The 24364-nt window shown below is 47.6% G+C and overlaps 1 protein-coding gene across 1 annotated transcript in view; it reads right to left on the bottom strand.

Annotated features, from left to right (window-relative positions):
• Positions 1 to 236: 236 nt before the first annotated feature.
• The window catches only part of IKBKB (inhibitor of nuclear factor kappa B kinase subunit beta), a 61689-nt gene continuing 37561 nt past the window's right edge, over positions 237 to 24364 (bottom strand). The window contains exons 7-22 of the mRNA XM_021681596.1: positions 23452 to 23541; positions 21212 to 21336; positions 17614 to 17721; positions 16276 to 16405; positions 15711 to 15905; positions 14956 to 15070; positions 13089 to 13212; positions 12394 to 12545; positions 12160 to 12221; positions 10729 to 10838; positions 9343 to 9392; positions 9134 to 9233; positions 8778 to 8925; positions 5256 to 5383; positions 2460 to 2550; positions 237 to 1612 (exon numbers count right to left, since the gene is read on the bottom strand). Of these exons, the coding sequence (XP_021537271.1) occupies positions 1547 to 1612; positions 2460 to 2550; positions 5256 to 5383; positions 8778 to 8925; positions 9134 to 9233; positions 9343 to 9392; positions 10729 to 10838; positions 12160 to 12221; positions 12394 to 12545; positions 13089 to 13212; positions 14956 to 15070; positions 15711 to 15905; positions 16276 to 16405; positions 17614 to 17721; positions 21212 to 21336; positions 23452 to 23541 (1794 nt within the window). The 3' untranslated portion in view covers positions 237 to 1546. The remainder of the gene's footprint in view (positions 1613 to 2459; positions 2551 to 5255; positions 5384 to 8777; positions 8926 to 9133; positions 9234 to 9342; positions 9393 to 10728; positions 10839 to 12159; positions 12222 to 12393; positions 12546 to 13088; positions 13213 to 14955; positions 15071 to 15710; positions 15906 to 16275; positions 16406 to 17613; positions 17722 to 21211; positions 21337 to 23451; positions 23542 to 24364) is intronic.

Below are 24364 nucleotides of genomic sequence, written 5' to 3'. Positions count from 1 at the left end.
TTGCTTTGGTGATGTCATTTTCTTGTTCAAAATTCTTCAGTGACTCCCGAGTGCCTATAAATAAGCCCATAACCCTTAGCCCAACATTTATTCCCTCCCCAATCTGGCCCCATCCCAGCCTGTCTTTGTGGTATGATTTCCCACTATGCTCCTCTCATCAGTGTTTCCAAAATCATGCTGTATCCAACTCCAGCTCTTTGGGATGTTAATAAATGTTACACTCACATGGTGGGGGGAAAGGCTCTATTGTCCGTGTTCGGTAAACAGATTTACACAGTTAAGGCAGTTTATTATCACAGGACTCTCAGAAACTTTAATAGGCCAGTGTACAATGTGAATCTCCAAGAGACAATTAAAGCATGAAGCATTTCCTAAACTTACTTGACCATGAAACCCGTTGTACTGTTTCCATGGAAGCCAGTTTGTGAAACTCTTCTATTCCAACTTCCTTCTCTGACCAAACTCGCCTATTTGTGCTCATCTGAACTCGTCTTACTTTCCTGCTTTAATATACAGAAGTTTGGTGAAATGTCAAAGAAGCAGTGCTAGGGCTACACGGCACCATTTGATCCATGTGCTATTCAATTTCATGACATCTTCCATTAAGTTGGTTTTCGAGTTCCTAAGTCCTAACCATAAATATTGTAAAAATAGATTGTGGAACCCAGTACAAATGTTTGAGTTACGTTACAAAATATAGAAACTATTTTTTAAATAAATCAATTTAATAATACTGCTAGATGATATGAGAAGCAGGGGACCCCCGTCCCGTCACCGGCCCCACACAACTGTGTCTGAGCAAGTTCAGGTGTGGGCACGGCGGCCGGCAGACGTGGGGCTGACAGGTACGCTTTTCTTCTTTCCTTCTTCCCCACGATGACTCACTCCCAGGTGGTCTCTGGGGCCCGAAGGAAGGAAGCGGCTCGTCTGCACTAGCTCTCGCGAGTCACTCTGTGGCTGAAAGGGCTGTGGCAGGGAGGGCTAGTGTTCACCTACAACCTTGCCGAGGGGGCACAACCACCAAAGTCGTCGGTAAAAGGGAAATTTTAGCAGCAGTGAAATGAAAAGAGGAAGAGAAAGGATGGGGCCAGGCAAGTCTATGATTTAAAAGTCGGTTTGGTTCCGAATCCAGATGAAACACTAGCTGTGAGGACAGGTGGATCAGGGCCTCTGGAGATCAGAAGGTCGGGAGAGGATAGGCTGACATCGAGTGTCCTTCACACTGTGTCCTGAAAGAGTCCCGTTAGACATTTGTCCAGTGGTCTGTGGGGCAAGTACCTTGAGCACTTTTTGAGAGCAGAGGAAGCAGCTCGTGCCTGGCATCAGTGTTCGCTGAGCCTCTGTGATGGAGGACTTCCAGTGTGCTGACAAGTTGCTGGTAGTGCCCACGGAGGGCCACACCCCTGGCCCGTGGCCAATGTCTCAACTCGTGGGGAAGTGACAAGATCTTTGGGTGCCGAAGACTTCTGGGACGTCATTAGAGCAGGGGCCACCGTGGGAGGACCTCAGGCCAGGCAGCCCCCTCAGGTCAAGGCCACCCACACAGTCAAGAGGCCTGTTCCAGGCTATTCTGCTCCTCTTCTTCCGTCTGTAACCAGCTCCAGTCTAGAGACTGAAAGTCAACAGGCACGTTAAAAATACAGTGGCCACCAATACACCTCAGGTTGTTTGTCTTCCTCAGGAGGCGACCAGTACAGTTCAGAAGGAAATTTAAATCCTCTCATTCATAGCAGTCTTGTTATTTTAGGCCACTCTTGGGCTAAAGCTACATTTTCAAAACCGTACACGAACTTTCCTTTGGCCTAGCATGAAGTCCCTCAGATGCTGTGACTATGGAAACTAGACGGGAAGTTTTAGTATGACCTGTGGCTCACAGCACTTGTTTATGCTCGCTGTGGGTAGGTGGTACCAAGAGCTAACCTCAGCTACCCATTTCCAACCCTACCAGACGAAATGGCCTGATAAGACTTCCTTTTCCTCTGGCAGAAGTGCAACTCAGCAGTGAAATGCTCCACATACACCCTTGTCAGGAGGAGGACGAACAGCGACGAAGAACAGAGAAAGCCCCAAACCAGAGACGGACACTCGAATAAATAAGAAGTGATTACAATTAGTAGTGGTATCCCGTCTGATTCCTCTGACAACTGAGAAGTTAGGGGGAGATTGGCAGGTCACTGTCTTGGCAGGAAAGGGCCTTTTAAAATCTGAGGAATGACTTAGGGTCCTCTCAGCAAGGTAAGCTTTGCCTTAAAATGTACCTGTGTCTTGACTCACTTTTCGTCAGCTTAGCTTCCCTTCAACGAGTACTACCTACTGCTATGAATAATAATAATATGTACTAGAAAAGCATAAGCATATACTGAGAAGGAGGACATGCTGGATTGCCTTTCCGTTTTCTTTTTCTGGTTTGCCGTGGAAAGGACGGACATGGTATAGCTGGGATTCACACAGCCCATTACCCTCAAACTCTGGTCCTGTTCTTTGATGGTGTCTTGCATTGCATTTTCTAGCTGGGTGCAGAGAGTATGTGCTTCAGCCACCAGTTCTTCACTAAAGGAAAGGATCACAGTGTTAGAAAATGCTCCGCGTGATTTTTCAGAGATAATATGCTACAGAGCCTTTGACAAGATTTTAAAAATTAAATTACAATTACTTTGATGCTGAGTGTCTTAAAGCACCATGTCCTGACTAGTAATCTCATTCATCTCGTTAAGCACTTTTCAGAAGCCCATACCCAGCCATAAATAAGCATTACCATTTCACACTGTGAAAAAGATCTTTTTCTTTTTTTCACTTAAGTTCTTACTTTATTCAGATCTCATTAGTTTTTACCTAATGTCTTTTTTTATGTTATGTTAATCACCATACGTTACATCATTAGTTTTTGATGTAGTGATCCATGATTCATTGTTCGCGTATAACACCCAGTGCTCCATGCAGAACTTGCCCTCTTTAATACCCATCACCAGGCTAACCCATCCCCCCACCCCCTCCCCTCTAGAACCCCCAGTTTGTTTCTCAGAGTCCATAGTCTCTCATGGTTCGTCTCCCCCTCCGACCTCTCTTTTTAATAGAAAAGTTAGAAGTAAATGAGCGCTTTCTGACTTAACTAGATAGTTGAATTTAATTCTCTCCAAATTGCCAAAATCTGAAGATATTTCACAAATCACCTGTTTCCCAATTTTTGAAATAGAAAAAAAAATTATATGGACCAAGTAATTTCACCATGTCCACAGTTCTTGAGATCTGTGAAAAAGCAAGTTCTAGGAGCTGATTTGATTTAATTCACTCTCTCTCTTCTAGGATAAGAAATGCACATGTCCTTTCAAGAACCGCTGTGGGGAGAGAGGGGAGAGTACAACAAGCCGCTGTCCTAGTCCAACCTCAGCCTCATGACATGGACAGACAACCTCTCCCGGGACGACTTTTCTAAAGCTTCCAGGGTATCACTGGAGGGACTATGCCCAATCCAGGAAGACAGTGCCCTGGAACTCTGCTCACCTTGCAAAACACGATGCTCTGATGGAAGGAACACAGACCACATGTTTGCTCAGCCCCTTCCGCGTGGCTACTAACTAGTGTGAAGGCTCAGTGCCAGCTCCAGAGGGCAATGGAAGAGGCACAGGACCCGGTTACCGTCCTCAAGCTCACCGCAGGTTGGGCAGAGTTAAGAATCTAAGGCCATGTATGATTAAGTTCCACAACAGCAGAGGCTATGAACTCCCCAAGCACAGGAACAGGATTTTTAAAACAGCTTTACTGAGATATAATTTACAGACCCTAAAGTTCACCCATTTAAACTGTATAATTAGATAGTTTTAGTATACTTACAGAATTACACAATTTTTACAATCTAGTTTTAAAACATTTTCATCATCTAAAAAGAAACCTTGTTTGTACCCATTATTAGCCCTTTCCCATCCCCCCTCCACCTGCCCTAGGCAATCAATTTTTTTTTTAAAGATTTTATTTGTTTGACAGAGAGAGAGAGACAGTGAGAGGGGGAACATAAGCAGGGGGAGTGGGAGAGGGAGAAGCAGGCTTCTCCCAGGACCCTGGGATCATGACCTGAGCCGAAGGCAGACGCTTAACGACTGAGCCACCCAGGCGCCCCTCATTAATCTATTTTCTATGTCTGAAGACTGGGTCACGGGAATGATTTTAACCATCGCCAGTGCCTAAGGCCCAACACAGAGAAGGTGGTGAAGAAACTTCGTGGGGCTGAACTAGAAAACAACCCCCCCCTCCCGCCCCCGGTGGTCTAAGAAGAGAGAGCTCTGTGTGTGTGAGTGGTCAGGGCACTGGAGGAGGGGGAAACAGATGTGTCCTGCAGGTAGGAGGACCACCCAGGGCAGGACACTGGCCAGAGGTTCTGGAACTTCAGTGTGCATCAGCAACCAGCCCAGGCTTCTGAAAAGCTACCTGCTGGGCCCACCCCTGAGCAGCTGATTCAGCATCTGCATCTCTAACAAGTGCCCAGATGCTGCTGTTGTTGCTGGTCTGGATCAGACTTTCCGAACCACTGGGCGAGGCCAGGAGTTTGTACGGGAATAGGGGATCAGCCTGGAGAGATCAGCCTCGGAGAGTGGCTCCGAGGTGGCCTCAAATGTCTGAAAAGGCTCAGCATGGATCCTCTAGGGGAGTGGGAAGCCACTACTAGTTACTGGCCAAGAAAATAACTTGATCCACTCGTATTCTGTGAAGACTCATTTGACCAGAAAGGGCTTGGAGGCGGTACTAGACAGGAAGCAGGGAGGTGAAACGCCTTACAGAAAAGGCGGAGACGCTCTGCTCCCCACCTCGGTGGCAGTGGCCCAGGCAACAGGAGGGGGAAAGCTAGGGAGGAGTGGGGGGTGAGGACAGGCAGGAGGAGGAAAACCGCAGCTTGGTAACTCAGAGTGGTGGGGGGTGAGAAGGATGAGGCAAGATGACCGAGGCGTGGCCAACAGGGCATGCCCTGTGGGGAATCTGGTTTTCAACAACAGGTGATGGCTGACGGGACTAGCACTTTCGATGTCCTCATCAAGCAATTCGTAATCCAACCCCCAGACCAGAAAAGTACTTAGCCAGCAAGTTACAAGGGACTTGGAGAGTAAAATACCACATCTGCAGAGCATATGAACCAACACAAAGAAAAACATGCACGAAATCACTAGACAGATGAAATGATCTCTCAATGATAAACATGCATTTCCATTCCCATGACCTCCCGATGCGCCCATGGCTGTCACGCCTGGCACTGAACAGTGACCCACCTTTTCTTGACGGCTTCGGGTAAGCTGTTGGGGGCAGCAGAAGGCTGAGACAACAGCTGACCTGAGTGACTGAGGCGAGAAGCATTCATGCTGTCTGGGCTTCCGCTGACAGGACCACGGACTTTGCTCTAAAGGACAAAACCAAAAGAAAGTCAATAGAATTTGGGAGAAAGGGACAATCCCAATTTTGTATTCACACCATGGTATTTTCTCATGAAACAATTGGTCACAAGACCAGGACATTGGCTATTCCTACAAATTTTTAGTCAACATCCCTACTCATGACCACAGTTTGCATTTTGGCTTGGAAAATTTGTGTCTATAGGTGTACTTTTTTTTTTTTTTTTAAGATTTTATTTATTTGACAGAGGGAGAGAGAGAGAGACATGGCACAAGCACGGGGAGAGCAGCAGGCAGAGGGAGAGGGAGAGGGAGAAGCAGGCTCCCCGCTGAGCAGGGAGCCAGAAGTGGGGCTCGATCCCAGGACCCTGAGCCGAAGGCAGATGCTATAGGTGTACTTTTTTTTTTTTTTAAAGATTTTATTTATTTATTTGAGAGAGAGAATGAGACAGAGAGAGAGAGAACGAGATGGGGGAGGGTCAGAGGGAGAAGCAGGCTCCCCGCCGAGCAGGGAGCCCGATGCGGGACTCGATCCCGGGACTCCAGGATCATGACCTGAGCCGAAGGCAGTCGCTTAACCAACTGAGCCACCCAGGCGCCCTATAGGTGTACTTTTTGATAAAAGATTCTAAATTAGGGAGATTTGAGTACCTGTATTCATAGGCTTTATTCACTAGTTTGCTTAACAAACTCTAACAAGGAAATTAAGACAGAGATGGTTTCGCTTTTCCAAGCAGAAGACTTGAGACACACAAAAAGCTTGTAAGTGGCCTTCTGTGAACCGCATCATCTGTGGGACGGCCGAGAAGAAAACCAAGATGTTCTGACCGCCCCCAGCGGCCCGCTGGCTGCCGCAGCCACTCCACCTCAGTCAAGAGGTTAAACCAGTGGCTCGGGCTCCAGGTGCCTGCCGCCCGCGGACATGACCCACTGTCAACCTTCTCGGCACCTCATGCCCCTCCCCTTTCCACGGCCCCAGCCAAGCGCTCTTCTGTTGGCCTCGCCATCTTCTCGCGGACTGGGCTCCTGTGCTTGCCGCAGCCCATGTGACTTCAATCCCACTCAGCCTCGCAAGCTGGGGGACCCACCCTGGTTCCACATCCCTCCTTCCAGCTGAACATCAAGGTCCAGCTTTAACCAGTCAGGCCCCCCCCCCCCCCCTTTTGCCCTGATGCTCATCACCCATGGAGAGACCCAGCCATCCTCCTCCTCCCCTCTGCCTGGGCCTGCGAGTGTGGCAGGAGGGCAGCCCTCCCACTGTCCTGTCCTGTGCAGCCAGGGCTCTGCGACTCCAGCCCCTCTCGGGGGCAAGGTCTGTCCAAGCCTCAAATCCCTTCTCCAGCTGCCATGAGGGATTTCTCCAAAACCAAGATGTGATCAAACCATTCCCATGCTTAACTTCCTGCAACATGGAAGATAAAAACAAATTCTGTGGTGTTTTCTGTGCCTTCAAAACAAAGTGTGGCCTGTGTAAGCATGGCCCTCGCCTGCCTCCCCAGTTCATCCCACAGGACACCCTTCCCCCCCCCCCAACACTCTGCGTGTAGCACCCAGAACACACCCACTCTTTCCAGCCAAAGTCCTGGGCCTCTGACAGAGCAAAGTCTTCGCTCCTGAAGGTCATCTCCACCTATCCACCTAACTCCTACTCATTCTTCAGCTGAAGCAACACCTCCTTGTGAACGTTCCCTGTGCTTCCCTCCCCTCCAAGATTGAAGCGGCCGTAGCTCTTTGCATTCATGCTACAGCTCAGCTTCTAGCACTAAAGCTGCTGATTAACACTTCCTGCCCCCAAATTCAAATTCACTTCCCTGCCCCTCACCAGATTATGAGCTCCTGGGTTGGGCACCATGCTTCTTTCCTCCTTTACCTCCAGTTTTCATCACATTCCTAGGCTCCTGGGCACATGGTCAGTGCTCAATAAATGTCACATGAATGCAGATGGTGGCTCAGGCCATCCCTGGGAATACCTCAACTTCCCTCTCCTTCCTCAATCTTCTCTCCTTTTTTCTTTTCTTCCTTTCTTACAGGAGGAAATGTCACCCACCCCTTCCCAAGGCCATGCATGCTCATCATCATGCTGATACCCCATTGTTCTCAGGACTTAGAGACTCAACTGTCTCTTGCCTCTTTGATTCTGTGAATCTCCCAGTACACTGTCTCCTTCTGCTTGGCCTACAAATCTGCTCCAGTCCATGATCTTAAAAACAACACCCTTGCATCCTGCTTCCACCTTAGGCAACTATCTTCCCATTCTCCTCTTTGCTCTTTAACACTATCAGTGACTTAATCGCTCTTCATCCCAGGCAAGCTCTCTGCAGCCTGCACAGTGTGGTCTCTTTCCCTTCAGCTCTGGCTTCCATGGCCTTTACCTGGCTCTTCTCCCTCTCTGTCTTAGGCTCTTTTTCGTGTCCTGTTTTCTCTCTGAGCAACATGCAGCAAAATCTCAGCTACAGTAAGACGGGGGGGCGGGGGGGGGGGCGGCGGGAAGCCTGTGTGGCTCAGATGGTTAAGCATCTGCCTTCGGCTCAGGTCATGATCTCCAGGTCCTGGGACTGAGTCCTGTGTCGGGCTCCCAGCTCAGCGGGGCGTCTGCTTCTCCCTCTGCCTGCCGCCCCCCGCCCCCCAGCTTGTGCACACTCTGTCTCTCTCCAAGTGAATAAATAAAATCTACAGTAAGACAGTGGGCAAGAAAGTGCAGGTGACAATACTAAGCAGTGCAGACCCGGATGAGGATCAACCAGGTCATGCAGACATGCCCTGTAGTGGACTGCATGAAGGTCCCCCCAAAAGATCCACCATGTCCTAACTCCAGGAAACTGGGAATGTGAGCTTAGTGGAAAAAGGGTCTTCACAGATGCAGTTAAGGATCCTGAGAGGAGATCAGGATCTCCCCGAGAGGGGACCCATCCAATGGCAAGGGTACTTATACGAGACACCGAGGAGACAGGCACAGAGAAGAAGGCCTTGTGAAGACACAGGCAGACACTGGAGTGATGCGGCCACAAGCCAAGGAATGCCTGGGGCCACCAGAAGCTGGAAGAAGCAAGGAGGGATTCTCCCCTAGAGCTTGCAGAGGGAGCCCAGCCCCGCCAACACCTTGGTTTCAGACATCCGGCCTCCAGAACCGTGACGGAGTAACTCTGTGGTGGTACCTCACTACAGTAGCCACAGGAAACGCATGCAGGCAGAAGTAAGAACACCTGGCGCAGGTCTGACTCCGCCCCTCCCGCCCACGCCCGGTCCTGGAGGAGGGCAATGGGAACGCAGTGGCGGCAGCTGAGTGCTTGGTCCGTGGCTCTGTGGTCTCCCTTGGAGGGTGGTGACAGCAGCACAGAGGTGGAAAGGCCCCGAGAAGCTGGCGGGCTGAGGGCTGAGGGCCTGGCCGTGGGGCTCACTCACACAAGCGATCTTCAGGAGATTCCAGAGCTCCTTCTGCCGCTTCTCCTGAAGCCGCACAACAGTCTTCTCATCTTCGTTCATTAAACTCACCACCTCTTCCACTTTGGGCAACAATTCCAGGGCCTTCTGCTTGCAAACCACAGTTTTACTGTAAAGAGTAAGCGGGACAAGCTCCAGTGGCACTGGGGTTGGAAAAAGCAGGAGAACATAATCCCTGGGAATTATGAATCCAACAGCAGCTGCAGATAAATTTTCTCCAGGCTAAGCAAGTCAGAGGGGACTAAGAAAATGACCTCACGTGTGGCCTCGCTGCTTCTCCGAACTCCACCCTCGGGAAGGGAAGTCAGGGCGTATACCTGAGCTGCGTGTAAATCACTCGCACTTTCTTCTCAAAGCCTTGGATGGCCTGGAGGAGCAGCCGGACCATCTCCTGACTGTCGCCATCCGTTCGCTGGTCTGGAGAGAGGGACGGAGACGCACAGTTCCTCAAGGCAGCTGACAGAGAGCGCCTACACCACACACTGACAAAACAAGGCCCCCGCCACACACAGAAAGCCCGACATACCTCTGGGTTTTTCCCGAAGTCTCCTGTAAAGCTCCCTCGCCTGCTCTTCTCTGAAACATACGAAGGAGAAGCTCTGTCAAGATGTGAGATCAAATAAGCACATCTGAAACACTAGTTAGCTAATTTCTGCCAGTACAATTACTGACTTTTAGAAGCAAGACTGGCATTGTCTTGATTGGGGAAAAGTATTACCCCTGGAGACATCATAGGTGATGCCTACAAGAAGGTAATGATGGCCCTCGTCATCAAACCTGAACCATCTCTAAGGTTTAATGAAAGTCTCAAGGAAGCGCGTTTCTCCTCTGTCCCTCGGAATTTCCTCTCCACGCAGCTTCTGCAGTAACGACCCCAGTACCATCACTGGGCCTAAGCCCTTGAAAACTCAAGCCCAGGGGCAAGGCAATCTCCTATCCCTTTCTGGCCTCCACACAGTGAAACTGGCTGACATTTTCAGAGGTGACTTTCATTTGAAAACGAAAGAGAATAAAGGGTTAAATAATTGAAGAAAATATAGAATCCGGGGCACCTGGGTGGCTCAGTTGGTTAAGCGACTGCCTTCGGCTCAGGTCATGATCCTGGAGTCCCGGGATCGAGTCCCGCATCGGGCTTCCTGCTCGGCAGGGAGTCTGCTTCTCCCTCTGACCCTCCCCCCCCTCATGCTCTCTCTATCTCATTCTCTCTCTCAAATAAATAAATAAAATCTTAAAAAAAAAAAAGAAAGAAAATATAGAATCTGGATCATCAGATTTCTGGTATTTGAGCTGCTGGTCCTGAGAACCCTAGTAAAGGCATTAGAGGACCCAGCTGAGCTCGAGCCAGAGCTCCTGTGAGTCTGATGCAGCTCGCCTGCTTTCCTCCCACCTGCCCCCTGGGAGCTCCACGTGATTCCCTTCGGGTAGGACGGTGTTGCCGGGACACCTTATCACCTCCTAGAGCCAAGGCCAAATTCCTGATAAAGACTCAAATGAACAGTTTCTGGGTTCAAACTCTCAAGACCTGGCAGGCTCCTTCTCTGTTGTACTTTCTGCTCTTCGAACCACGCCTGGATCAGGCCGGGCTGCACGAACAGTGACGTCTGATACTGTGGTGAAGGCTGCTTCCATCACAGCCTGTAAGTTTACGAACTCATGCTCTATCTGAATCATCTGAATTGACCTTCACAACTCTGTGAGGTCAGACAGTTCTGCTCGCCGCTGATCGTCCCTTGCTCATCTCTGGAACTCCCCTGGAACATGCCAAGATGCTTCACCAGGGGGTCATGCTCCACAGAATGGTCTCACAGAGCTGCCATAATAAACGCACTCGAACCCTTGGATGATCGCAACACCTGTGCAGAAGCTTGTCTGGGGCGTCTGCGGGTTGGCCTGCTGCCCGGCTGCTACTCACAGGTCGTCCAGTGTGCCCCCCTGCTTCCGCCCCATTGGGCTCCTCTGCAGGTCCACTATGTCAGTCTGCAGCGCCATCATCCGCTCCACCAGGTGCTTCACTTCATTCTCCTAATGAAAAAGCTGTGCTAATGTCAACTGACGTAATAAGAGCCTTCTGAGGCGTGAGATTTGGGGGGAACACCCTCCAAATGCACTGAAGACCCTCGAAAGATTGGCTAGAAGGGATACAGACTTTGGAGTCAGATGGCCTGGGTCTGGAGCCCAGGTCTATCACTTTCTAGCTGTGTGACCCATGGGCAAATCACCTAACCCCTGAGCTGTAGTTTCCTGACTTTTAGAAGCAAGACTGGCATTGTCTTGATTGGGGAATGTTTCATGGAACCATGAAACAGGCTTCTAAAGGGGCCACTTTAGGGGTTAGATAAGATACAGCATGTAAAGTACCCGGCAGGGTGCCTGGCATAGAGAAGATGCCCAACATGCATCCCTTTCTCTTCCCTTACTTTGTCCATCCCACGTGGGAGGCCCAGACTCCTCTGTTTCACAGCTTTTGTGTGTGAGGGCAAGGTGGGACTGTCTCTGTGGCTAGGGGAGGCATTATCTACGTAATACCCACCTTTAAGTCAGTATTGATTCATAGAAACTGATGTTAAGACACAGAGGTGAAGGTCCCTACCCAAGTTCACAGCAGAAAATGGCGAAAAGTACAGAAAAGGCCTTGGAGGCTTCAGTCTTCAATTTGTGTGGGGTTTACTAAAGCCATACTTCCCTTACCTCACAATTCACGCTTTTCAGTGGTATTTGATTTATGCTATCCTACTACTTTATGCTCAGACTTTTTCTTTCCTGTGGATTTAGTGTCTCAGCAAAACCAGGCAAAACCCCTGGCAGGATGCAGTGTCGATCATTCATCCGAGACCCTTTCTAAGAGGAAGAGGTCTGGGCTGCCTGCAAGGATGCTTCACATTTTGCTCCTTACTCAAGTCTGCACCAGGTCTGGGGGCGCTCCTCCATCTGCCATTGTAAGGCCCCCTTTACTGGCTACCGCCCTGGCCTCTTCCTAGCAAGGCCTAGTTAAGGTCAGACAGCATGACAAGGACAACCTGATTTCGGACATACAAATCGATCCAGTGTTTGAGGAGAGAGTGAGAAACGGTAGTAAGAAGCCTCACCCCCCTTCCCTCCGCCCCCCCCGCCCCCCGCTCCGGTAAGAACAGGGATCTAAAATGAGTCTCCTGGGACACCTGGGTGGCTCAGTTGGTTAAGTGTCTGCCTTCAGCTCAGGTCATGATCCCAGGGCCCTGGGATCGAGTTCCACATTGGGCTTCCTGCTCAGCAGGGAGCCTGCTTCTCCCCCTGCTTGTGCTCTCTCTCTCTCTCTGACAAATAAATAAATAAAATCTTTAAAAAAATAAAATGAGTCTCCTACCCGCCCACAGAGCTCCACAGCCTGTTCCATTTCCCTCCAGGCCAGCAGCAGCTTATCTGATGCTGGAAAAAAAAAATGTAGGGGAAAAAAAGAAAAACAAAATGAAAACACCACAAAACCAAAATAGACACAAACAACTCAATTATAAGAAGCAAAAGAAACCTCAGGAAGAGGGGGAAAAAAAAAAAAAGACAAGAATGGTCTCTCCACACGGATTGCAGAGAGTACACTCACTGATCCCAAACTCAGTTTGCTCACTGTACTTCTCCAGGTCAATCTGGATGCTGGTTTTAAAGAAGTCCAATTTGGCTTTGAGCTGCTGAGACATGGAAGCCATAGAGTTCTTCATCTTGGAGAGGCAGCTATTATTCCGAAGCAGATTCATCCTGCAGGGACCACAAGAAACAGAACCTTCGGGCATCCCTGGGATACAAATACCATTTCCTATATAATACCAAAACCATCTCAAAGGCCAAGGCAGGTCCCTATTATAATTATTATTGTTGTAACAAAAGCAGCCACCTCTAATCATAAAGACAATTTCCTAGCCCTCGGCGAGCATGAGGTTCTGCACCAAAATTGCAATTAGGCACAGAACCACACCAAGGGCCAATAACCCAGAGAGGGAGTCAGGCAGTCCCCGGCATGACAGTCAGGGGAGTTTTGCTGACCCAAATTGCCATAAGCTTTTCCACAGTCCAAATTCTGCCCCTAGTTCAGCCAGCCCGGCCCTCAGTTTATACTCCTGCTCCATGTGCTGACCTCACTCACCTCATAAAGTCAATCCTGCCCAGCCAACCACTTCCTGCCCGTCCAAACCAGTGTCTCCCTCTTGTCTCTCCTATCAGTGGCTTTCTGGGCCCCTCCCTGTGGCAAAAGCCACCAAGCAATTTAAAATAAGTGAAGTCCCAGACCGCCTGGTACAGTACATGGCAGCTCGCTGTCCCTGCTGCAGCCGGTTACAGTCCTCCCTCAGGGTTTGGATGCTGTGCCAGACCTGGCCCCACACCTTCCTCAGCTGGAAGAAAGACAGGTTCCTCTTGGGCTCTTGAACTGGAACAGAGACATATGCCACCGTCAGAAAATAACTGCCCTCACATTAACCATGTCCTACCTTGGTTAATGTGTACTCTCACATTTTTTAGTTATAGAACTGGTACTCAGTGAAGCGTCTGCCTTCAGCTCAGGTCATGAACAGGGTCTTGGGATCGAGCCCTGCAATGGGCTCCCTGCTCAGTGGGGAGTCTGCTTCTCCCTCTCATTCTCCCTCTGTGCTCTCTTTCTCAAATAAATAAATAAAATCTTAAAAAAAAAAAAAAAAGAACTACTATGCTATTACATAAGTTATTTGGGTGATAAGCCTGGTTACTGTCACATACATTTGTTTTTGCACTCCATTAATAGCACAAGCATGTACCAGTCAATAAATACCTATCGATTTGAAGAAACAGTCTGTGAACCATGTATAGACAATCACATATATACAGGCTCACATGCTTTCAATAGAAACCTTTATGTTTATAACATTTAAAGTCACGTGAACTTTTCCAAAAATTCAGCTTCAACCAGTAGTATTAGAATATGTTTAAACAAGCAGTAAGTCTGGAACTAAGACTTTGGACTCTTGATCTATTCTAAATGTGTGTGGGGGGGGTGGGGTAGTAATGCGGGAATGCATTAATATGTCCATCTAACACTCATACAATGGAATACTACACAAGCATTAGAAATTAGGGAGCTCATGGGGCGCCTGGGTGGCTCAGTTGTTAAGTGTCTGCCTTCGGCTCAGGTCATGGTCCCAGGGTCCTGGGATCGAGCCCCGCATCAGGCTCCCTGCTCTGCGGGAAGCCTGCTTCTCCCTCTCCCACCCCCCCTGCTTGTGTTCCCTCTCTGGCTGTGTCTCTACCTGTCAAATAAATAAATAAAATCTTAAAAAAAAAAAAAAAAGAAATTACGGAGCTCAGGGCACCTGGTGGCTCCACTGGCTGAGCAGCCGACTGGATTTTGACTCAGGTCATGATCTCAGGGTCCTGCGATCTAGCCCTGCTTCAGGTTCCAAGCTCAGTGGGGAGTCTGCTTGGGGATTCTCTCTCTCCCTCTCTCTCTGCCCCTCCCCCTGCTCACACACACTCTCTCTCTCAAATGAATGAATAAATCTTTAGAAAAAAGTTTTATTAAAAAAAAAGAAATTAGGCAGCTCTATATGCACCAACAGGGGAAAAAATCTCTAAAATATATTATTAAGTGAAAAAGACAGGTGCAGAACAGTACATGTTGTATGCTACCATTTGTTGGGGGGGATATATATATATATAAACTTTACATATGAGTAGAATACTCCCAGAAGATATATATATACCCAAGAATCTGACAGGAGCAGTTTCCCTGGAAGAGACTGGGAAATTGGGAAGAGAGGATGGCTTATTTTTCACTGTTTATTCTTTTTGTACCTTTTGCTTTTTTTGTATCACATACATGTATTAATTATTAAAATATAAATAAAACTTCAAAAATAAATAAAATGGCCATCTGATTTGATCAAGTTCAGAGACTTGCAGGCAGTATTCTCTGTCCTGTGTTTAAAGTTCTACCTATGACACTGAAATTGAAGACTCCCTTTCCTCTTTTCTGGCTGGGCTACACAGAGGCCCCAAGTAAAGAAGGCTGCCCTGGGGACCAGGTAAGCTCATCTCCTTGGTGTGGACCCCCTCCCCTGGTCCATGTCTCTCCCTCCTCCTACCCCGTCCCAAGCATTACAAAAGATTTTTTTTTTTAAGAAAACAATGCTGTTCTTACGGATACAGCTGACACTTTCAGGTTGGGGCCGGGGGGAGATCTGAGTCTCATAGGCAATTTTACTGTTGTCAAACAGAAAGATGAGATCCATGTCCAGCGTGCGGCCCTCAATCAGCTGCAAAGGAATAAGAACAAGATGAGATCTTGTGGCTCCCAACCCTGCTTTTTCCAATTAATAACACAGGGATTTCAGAGCTTTTCCCACTGTTCACCAATGGCATCATCTTCAGCCAGCAAGTACTGAGTGCCCATGCAGGCTTTCTTCATGACTCCAGCCTAGATTTCCCTTTCCTGTTCCTTTTACACTTATTATCCAAATGTATGCCTTATTTACAACTTATTACTTTCTATCTATTCTCTGTTGTCTTTACTGTGCAATGTAGACGTTCGCCATCTCCCTTCCTATCCAATGCTTGTTTCTCCTAAGTTGGCTTTATCAGTTCCTTGGGGCAGGGGCCGTGGCGTGCATAGCTGTGGCTGCCTGCACAGTTTTGTACCCGAGAGCTTTGGTTGACTCGGAGGAATGAAGCATTGCTTGGCAACAAAAGCAATGGAAAGGCACTCTGAGCTTCTGGAAGTAACGAGTCAAGCGTGGAGGGACTCGTGTCTCCCGTGGGGCCAAGCAGGGGATCTGACGTTCGAACTGAAAACACAGGCAGGTGTCTGCACTGTGTGACAAAGTAGAGCTGAAATCTGAACAGCTGGGAGGGGAAGTCCGAGGAACACAGGGCCTTCGGTGAGGAGCAGGGGCTCACCTTGCCATCTGAAATACACTGAGTGGCAGGCTTGTCAGGGATCAGCGCCAGCCCAGCTTCCTGCAGCAGCTCCTGGTCCTTCTCGGGGATTCCTGTGTCTTGCTGGATTCTGGCCTGCAAGCTCTGCAGACTCTCGTCCTCTGTCACTGGATAGGTGTGAATGATGCCTGTGACCATGTTCAAGATATGAACCAGCTGCAACACAACCCAGATGTTACTGGAAAAAACCCATCTTTACAGAGAGGCCCGCCTATTTGCCTGGATCGTCTGCTGCTCCCAACATTCCCCAGCCACACAAAGAGAGCGGCTAGGCTAGCGGGAGGGAAGGGAGCCCCAGTGCCAAGGTTCATACATTCTGGTCTTTAATACTCCTGTTTGTCCACAGCTACTACCTCACAACCAACGTCAGTTGGCCCAGGGGCAGGCACTCTCACGGGGCCTCCCTTCCCACTGCTCAGATGGCCCATGACCTGCTTCTTAAGGCGCTCTTCTTTCTCCCAAGCCCTGCCACAGCCCATCGGGGACCTGACCTGCTGCCTCGAGGCTGACCTGGCTCCACACTCACCTTCAGGTTTAAGATGTCATCCAGGGCCTTGAAGCAGCCGTTGGGCCCGTATACAGGATCGGTGCCCCTTTGTCGTGGGTGCCACATCAGCATCAGCTGCAGCCACTTCTCCAGTCGCTGTGCCAGGATGCTGAGGAGAACAAGAGCATGGTGTGGAAGGAGACAGCTCCAACGCCGTTCTCAGGCAGCCTCCCACGCGACCTCATGTACATTCACCGCTACACACATCCGTGGCAGCCAGTATGTGATTACTGAAAATGAGTTAATCTGAGGGAAAGCGAACGTTTCCAGCCAAACTAATGATTCGGGTGCTTATCCCTTCACCTGGTCTGCTATGACACCCCCTGAAAGCCAAGATTTCTTAACAGATGAGTCAACTGACTGATCTCCACCTGGCTGCATGAGAATGATCTGTGAAGCTCTTTGAACGCTGCAGGCATGTCCTACCTCCCGGCGAGCCCCACACACAAGCTAGATGCCATCCTGCCAGATTTGTTAATCCACGCCCCCCACCACCAAAAAAAAACACTCGTAGCCCCACAACAAAATTTACACTCCTTCCTGGCCACAGGTCCGCCTTATGCAGGTGCTCTCAGCCTCCACAGAGGCCAACACCCTACTCACTGCCCCCTGGAATATGCCTTTGCTCCCCTCACTCCTTCCCCCTCAAACTTCCTTCCTCTTCATCTATCCATGTCCTGCACATCGTTCCAGATCCTTCCAGAAAGTTTCAGCTCATCCAAAGTCATTCCACACAGCTCTAGTCCACACGATACCTCTCTCCCCATTCTCTAAATACTCATGGTAATTATTATCCATGCTACTCAGTTGTGTGACTGCCTTGCCACTTTCTTTTGTACTACTACCCAATGCTGATATTACTATTTGAGTGTTCACATTTGGGCTCTAAGACTAGAATATAATGCTGTTCAAACTACAAAGATCTATTTGTTGACTAAGACACAGTATGAGTCTACACAGGAGTGCAAAGAGAAGTAAAATATAATTCCCTACCCTGAAAAGGCTTACAGTTGAGGAGATAAGCCCTATGCAAAACCAAATGTAGTATGAGGTAAAACCAAATGTAATATGAGGTAGAAGCTACTAAGAGTGGTAAGAGGTACAGATAAATTGTTATGTGAATTTAGGAAAGAGATGATTTCTAGATGGGGTGAGGGGTGGGAATCCATTCTAAGTTTAAGATGGAGATGGTTATGTCAAGTCCTTAGTCACGGGATGCTATCCTGATAACCTCTTTAAAAGCTATGCGATGTCATTGCAGACATTTATTTGTAAAAGAGGAAGAGAACTACGTAGAGAAGCGCCACTGGGCCTTACCTGTTCAGATTATTGGGGTAGGGTAAGGAGCTTGAAAACTTCACCGCTCCATTCAAGTCCTCACTGACGACAATGTCCATCTCACTCTTCTGCCGGACTCTGGAATGCCTGTGAACCGTGTCATCTCCTTAATTACAGCCTCTAAGTCACTTAATGGGCAAGACGCACTTTACATCTGTAACAGATCACTTTACAACTGTACGGGATACCCCCAGGTCGCGATTTTATCTTTGGGTGACAGTCAGTGCCTCAGGATCCTGCTAGGATGGCTTCTTTCAGAGCCGGAGGCTAGTCTGGACTGCCTGTGGGAGTGGAGGCAGCGACCATCCTGTGCGCAGAGCTCCACAGCCAGGACAGCCGACTCCTGATCTCACCCTTAGCGTGTCTTCATCATTTCCTCTACTTTTCATTTTATCTCATACAAAATTCATGTTTTGACAGAGGATAAAATTAGAACTTCCAAACCAGGATCACTGCACGCGTATCACATTGATGGGCAATATGAACACATGCATGCACAACTCACATCCCTCTAAATGTAGATGGCTAGATGTTACCTCTAGTGGTGAAGGAACTTTTACATTTCCCAGTTTAGAGAACTCACGGATGCACTGATGCATCTGAAATAGTATTTGAAGGGGAAAAATTTGAAAGATTCTACTTATTTATTTGACAGAAACAACAGCGAGAGAGGGAACACAAGCAGGGGGAGTGGGAGAGGGAGAAGCAGGCTTCCCGCCGAGCAGGGAGCCTGATGCGGGGCTCGATCCCAGGACCCCGGGATCATGACCTGAGCCGAAGGCAGATGCTTAACGACTGAGCCACCCAGGCGTCCTGAAGGAGAAAAATTTTAAACCCGACTAGTTTCAAAGCTTTTTGGTGATGAGGAAAAGAACTTAAGTGTGAACAATGCTTCAAAGATAACCAATTACTGAGAGAGTGAAGTTTTTAAAAAGTTGTCTGAGGCATTACAAGGCACATGAGACAGACACTTCTCACAAACTAGTCCACTGAACAGCTCCTGACTGGGGGTCCAAGAAGACTACCTGAAAGTGTCATCTGGTCTTCCAGCACTGGTGAGGGGAGTTCTAAGAAGCGGATTCTGCAGACAACAGACTTACTATAAAGATGCTGAGACATTAGAGATATATTTTCAAATAGCACTTGTTCTTCCAGTTCGAGTGGATTTTTATTTTTTTTTTTTTATTTTTTTTTAAAGATTTTATTTATTTATTTGACAGAGAGAGACACAGTGAGAGAGGAGCACAGGCAGGGGGAGTGGAGGGGGGAGAGGCAGGCTTCCCGCCGAGCGGGGAGCCCGATGCGGGGCTCGATCCCAGGACCCTGGGACCATGACCTGAGCCGAAGGCAGACGCTTAACCACTGAGCCACCCAGGCGCCCCTTGAGTGGATTTTTAACTCATCTTGTTAAAAATATTGGAAAAACTCAACATCTGAACTGCAGAAATGCAGTAATTCTTTGGTTAGTTAAAAACACTACTGATATACAGATAAAGTTATTTTTACGATGGCTAGAGTATCCAGTGTGACTATAAATTAATGAGCTAATTCCTCAATACTCCAGAACCTATGTAGCTCAACAAGTATTGCTTGTTTTAAAATAAATCACCAGAGGAGGGCATACTTTGCCATTTCACCAGACTCCTGAAGAGCAGGGACCTGGCTGCAATCATCTTTGCATTTCCAATGTTTGGCTTATACATATTGACTAAACTGGACTGCCATCACAAAAACCACTCTTCTGGAATGGATTTCCAAGGTTACATCTTATAAATAAATAATTCATGGGGCGCCTGGGTGGCTCAGATGGTTAAGCGTCTGCCTTCGGCTCAGGTCATGATCCCAGGGTCCTGGGATCGAGTCCCGCATCGGGCTCCCTGCTAGGCAGGGAGCCTGCTTCTCCCTCTGCCTCTCTCTCTCTCTGACTCTCATGAATAAATAAATAAAACATTAAAAAAAAAAGATTTAAAAAAAAAAGAAAAAAAAAGAATAATTCATAATGCAAATACCTGTCCTTTGAAAAAGTTAATGTTTTCATTACTTCCAGAAAACTATTTAGAAAAATGATAATAGCCAGTGCTGGCAGTGGTGTGGTGAAAGAGGCAGCTTTGTATGTTCCTGTGGAAACATTACTTATATAGCCTTTCTGTTGAGCATTTTAATACACATCAAAAACCTTTAAAATGTGCATAATCTTTGATCAGTTCATTCCACTTCTAGGGATATACAGGGATTTCCATACAAGGACATTATTCTTGGTGCTCTTTTAAGAAGTAAAAATTATAAACCACCCATGCTTCCAGCAACAAGGGATAAGTTAAAAAAAAAAATTCCAGTGTAGCCACTCAGTTGAATACCGAACAGATATTACAAATTATGGAAAAACATAAAGCCCTTTTCAATAGCAAGACTGAAAAAGAGGTTATATGAGGGTGTTTGTAGTAATTTATTTGTGGGTTTTTTAAAAGTATAACACATATACTGAAGAGCCTGGAGACACACAAAAACGTCTGTAGTGGTTGTTTTTGGATTGTGTGAAGGAAATTTTCACGGCGTAGAAATGCTTTGAGAGCACTTGCGGGGCAGTTCACATTATGCTATCATTGATGTAAAAAAGGGGTGAAACACATAAATGAACCAACAGACAAATATAGGCCAATTTGCTTGTACCCATCTGAAACATCCCTGGAAGCACACACAAAACCAGTGGTATCAGGTGCCTGTGGGGAAGGAAGCCAGGTGGCTGGGAGGCTGGTCAGAGATGACTTTCAGTGCATACTCTTTTATTACTTTTGGAAGCTTGAACCATGTGAACTTATTACTGCTCCAAAAGGACAAACACTGGAAATAAAAACAAAATTTGGAATAACAGTAGCATCATTCAAATTAGCGTGTGGCCTCTCAAGGAACACTCCGAATGAAACCCGGTTTAGGGAAACGTTAAGTTTTCGTACTATGCATTTTGGTAATGATTAACCTTCACATATACAATGAATACTTATTTTTGTAATAAAAAAAAGGTAAAGATATAATTTTTTAAAACCTTAATTATATCCTTCAGTTTTTATTAAGAAATCTTTTTTTTTGGTAACTTATTTGTGTACATACTGGTTCATATTTTAAGCCACTTTCTTATGCTTTTGAAACAAAAATTTCTATTGAGGTATAGTAAAATATGTCAATAATACATTTCCATGTAAATACTTCTCATTTGTCAGGTGTACATGTCCTTTTCTTACTAATACACAGCATCCTCAGCGGAAGTGCACAATGTATGCAACGGTCTGTAAACACGGCCATGTTACCACTGCACACACGGCAAACGTTCATACGGTGTTATACTTAAAGACGTTAACACTTAACAACTGCTCTCCTTTTCTAGGACTCCAGAGCCTGGACCACCCACATGCTGGGTCCTAAAGGGACATCCTCTATGGGAGACAGATGACAGAGGTCTTAGGCTGGGAGCACCCAGTGAGATGGGAACAGGTGAAAGACATGACAAAGACAGAGGGACACACTCGCCCCTTCAGGGGGTGCTCCTGGCTCCACCCGCAGGCCCCAGTCCCTCACTCACCACTGTACGGGCTGCCAGTTAGGGAGAAAAGGTCGGAACCCCGTGATGCACTCAAAAGCCAAGGTGCCGAAGCTCCAGTAGTCCACGGTCACCGTGTACTTCTGCTGCTCCAGAAGTTCTGGGGCCTGTAGAAGAACATGTGGTGGGGAAGCACCTGAGCTGCTCCTCCTGCTGAGGAGCCTCCACAGGAGGGGGCAACAGGCCCTTCTCATCATGTCCCCCCATTCCCCTGACTCCATCCAGAGGACACTGGCACGTCCACACTCAAGGGGGAGGAGGTGACCACATGTGTAGCTGGGGGTATCTAGAATTTTTCTGTACCTCATGCATGCCTGATGCTGATACAAGGGCCCCTAGGGGTATTTTTAGGTAGACCAGAGCACATCATATACCCTTTTCTTGGGTGCCGTGTCCAGGTGGGAAGATAAGTTACATACAACAAAGGAAAATGATACCAGGCTAGACACACCAAATGCATAACACACACATTAAATGCTGACCACGTCTCCTAAACCGACGTGACTCAGGATGTGTGGTCGTACAATGGGATGGGATATTTACAATCAGGCAGGAAAAAAGCCAGATGCATGACTGCTGCCCAAGCAGAGAGAGCTGGAGTGACCGAGCAAAGCTCTGAAGCACAGGTGGGAATGGAACCTGGCACAGAAGGCGGCACCTCACATGAGTGTCTGTGAAGAGACATTCTAGAAAGGACCGTCATAGGCAAAGGCAGGGAGACAGGACCGTGCACGGTCTGGTTAGAAGTGTGACACTTATGGAAGGGCCAGGGAGTGCAAACCATGAGGAAAAATTGGGGGATGGGCAGATCAATCTCTGTATCTGGTTATGGACAGAAGTTTTAGTTCTTGAAGGTGAAGGATTTGACTAAGCATCCTGGTCAGAGCATGGGGTCCCCCTGCTTAACTGCTGCTGAGCCCATGAAGATCTCAGAGGATGCTCAGCAGGACCTACATAATTATGGGATATGGACACAGAGCCCGAATCACAGCCCCCCCATGGGTCACCACTCTGAAACCTCTATTCCATAGAGCAGGTCATAAAGCAATGGAGCCCATTACCCTAGTTGGTGGGATAAGCAGGAAGCAGAAACGCATTCAGAGAGACTTCAAAGAATTTTTCTGTTTTATTTAAGAACTAGATAAAATATTTAAGCTCATTTAGCCCAGTGGCCTTCAACTTCTTCTTGTTTATTAAACTGCCAACCCTTTGATTCAATCAAAATTTTACTGGTTGTTACAATCCACAAGCAATCTATTACCAAGTCTTCCTGAGTCTCTTGCTAGGCATTTCTTGACTTACCTTTGCTGCTTTTCACAACAGCCTCCTTACTACTCACCCACTATTTACTTGTTCAGTACAATTCGTTCTCCACACTGCATCAAGAGTGATCTTTTCAAAGGGTAAACCCAATTCCTCTCCAAATTAAAACCCTTCAATGTCCTTCTGGCTCTCCATGGACTACATCCTTTGCTTCAATTTCCTCTCCTTTCCTCTACCTCCAGCCCCTTGCATCTATTCATCCTTCGGTCCCAGACTAGGTGAGGTCCTCCTAATACATATTCTTATAACACCCTGCACTTCCCCTTTGTAGTACTTGTCACAATTTTAATTTCTTAGTTATCTGTGTAAGTGTGGGGTTAATGCCTGCTTTCTCACTAAACTCCAAGCTCCTAAAGACCAGGGAAATGCTTGTCTTCTTTACCAATCCATCGCCAGTTCCCAGCACAGTGCCTGGCAAACATAGACTATACTCAGTCAGTATTTTCTGAATGAATGAGTGACTCAAATAGAACACCAATATTCAGACCAAATAATGTAAAGAAGGGGTGGGGGGGCTCAGAGCTCAGCTCCTTCTTGGTGGCCCGAGACATGTCATGGAAACTGTGGCTTCTACAAACCAGCATGAATCTAGTTTAAACTCTTTATTTTCAGATAAAATACTAAAGCCCAAGATGTTACGAGATGTGTGCGAAGACACACACTAGCAAAGCCCTTTTGACATCAGAGAAGATGACCATATCTTTCCATTGGGCCTCCACTGGCAAAAAGTGCTGACTTGAACAGAGTATGTCTCTGTCATACAACAATTCCTATACATCTGGGAAACCTCTCAAGAGCTGGCAAGATTTAGATGCTAGAAGGCAAGGACAGAGAGGAGCCGCACACGTACAGCCATCAGAGAGCAGCTGATAAGCAAACATGTAAACCCCATCGCTTACCAGGTATTGCAGGGTCCCCACAAAGGAAGTACAAAGACTGCCCTGATCCAGTTCCTTGGCATATCCTAGGTCAATAATTTTGTGTATTAACTGAAAAAGAAGGAAAAATCGGAGGATTATGAGAATACACTGTCCTCCTATAAGAACAGATTGCTGACCAGAGCAGAGGATATTCTGAATTTCCCAGGTGGTGTTAGATCCTGAATTCCTAAGAACCACCAAATACACAGGAGACTGCCTTCAACATGGCAGATAGAGGGCAAGAGAAAACATACACGGTAAAAATGCTGAAAAAAGGCACATGTTCTCCTTTGCTCTGCAACTACTCACCAGAGGAAGGTCAAAATGAACGGACTCTGCACCAGCCCTCAAGATTGCTAAACCTGGACTTGATGAGGTGAAAGACCTCCTCAGTGAATACCCATAGTTCTCAAATCTTAGAACCACTGGCAAGAAAGAGTATGAACCGGAACCAAGGTGAGCGCTAAGACAGTCATGGGTCAGGCCCAGAATGCTGATGGAAGCTCCACCAGAAGAGACTGAGTGGCCCACAGGTTGGGTTACTATATTCCACTCGGCTGAGCCCTTGCTTGTCACCCCCAGCTAAACAAACAAGGCTATGAAAGGGTACAGCACCAAGCCCCATGGGGAGGTAACCGCCACACCCAAGCAGGAGGGGCCCTGAGGAGGGTCCCAAAGAGCTCTGGGGAGACTACAGCCTGGGCCAGGCTCTACGGGCAGGTGTCAGCTCCAAATGCCTCCTCTGCGTCACATCCAGAACCAGCTGAGAGCTGGTTTCCAGGTTAGCATCAAAAGCTGTGCTCTCAACACAGAGAAAACAAAAAGTCTATTTCTCAGAGGGGCTGGTCCCAAAGGCTGGGGCGGAGGTGGGAATAGAAACATTATTTTCCTT

This window comes from Neomonachus schauinslandi, chromosome 2, assembly GCF_002201575.2.
Source record: "Neomonachus schauinslandi chromosome 2, ASM220157v2, whole genome shotgun sequence".
Taxonomy (NCBI): domain Eukaryota; kingdom Metazoa; phylum Chordata; class Mammalia; order Carnivora; family Phocidae; genus Neomonachus; species Neomonachus schauinslandi.
The sequence above is the reverse complement of the archived record's forward strand: the minus strand, read 5'-3'. Positions and strand labels throughout refer to the sequence as shown.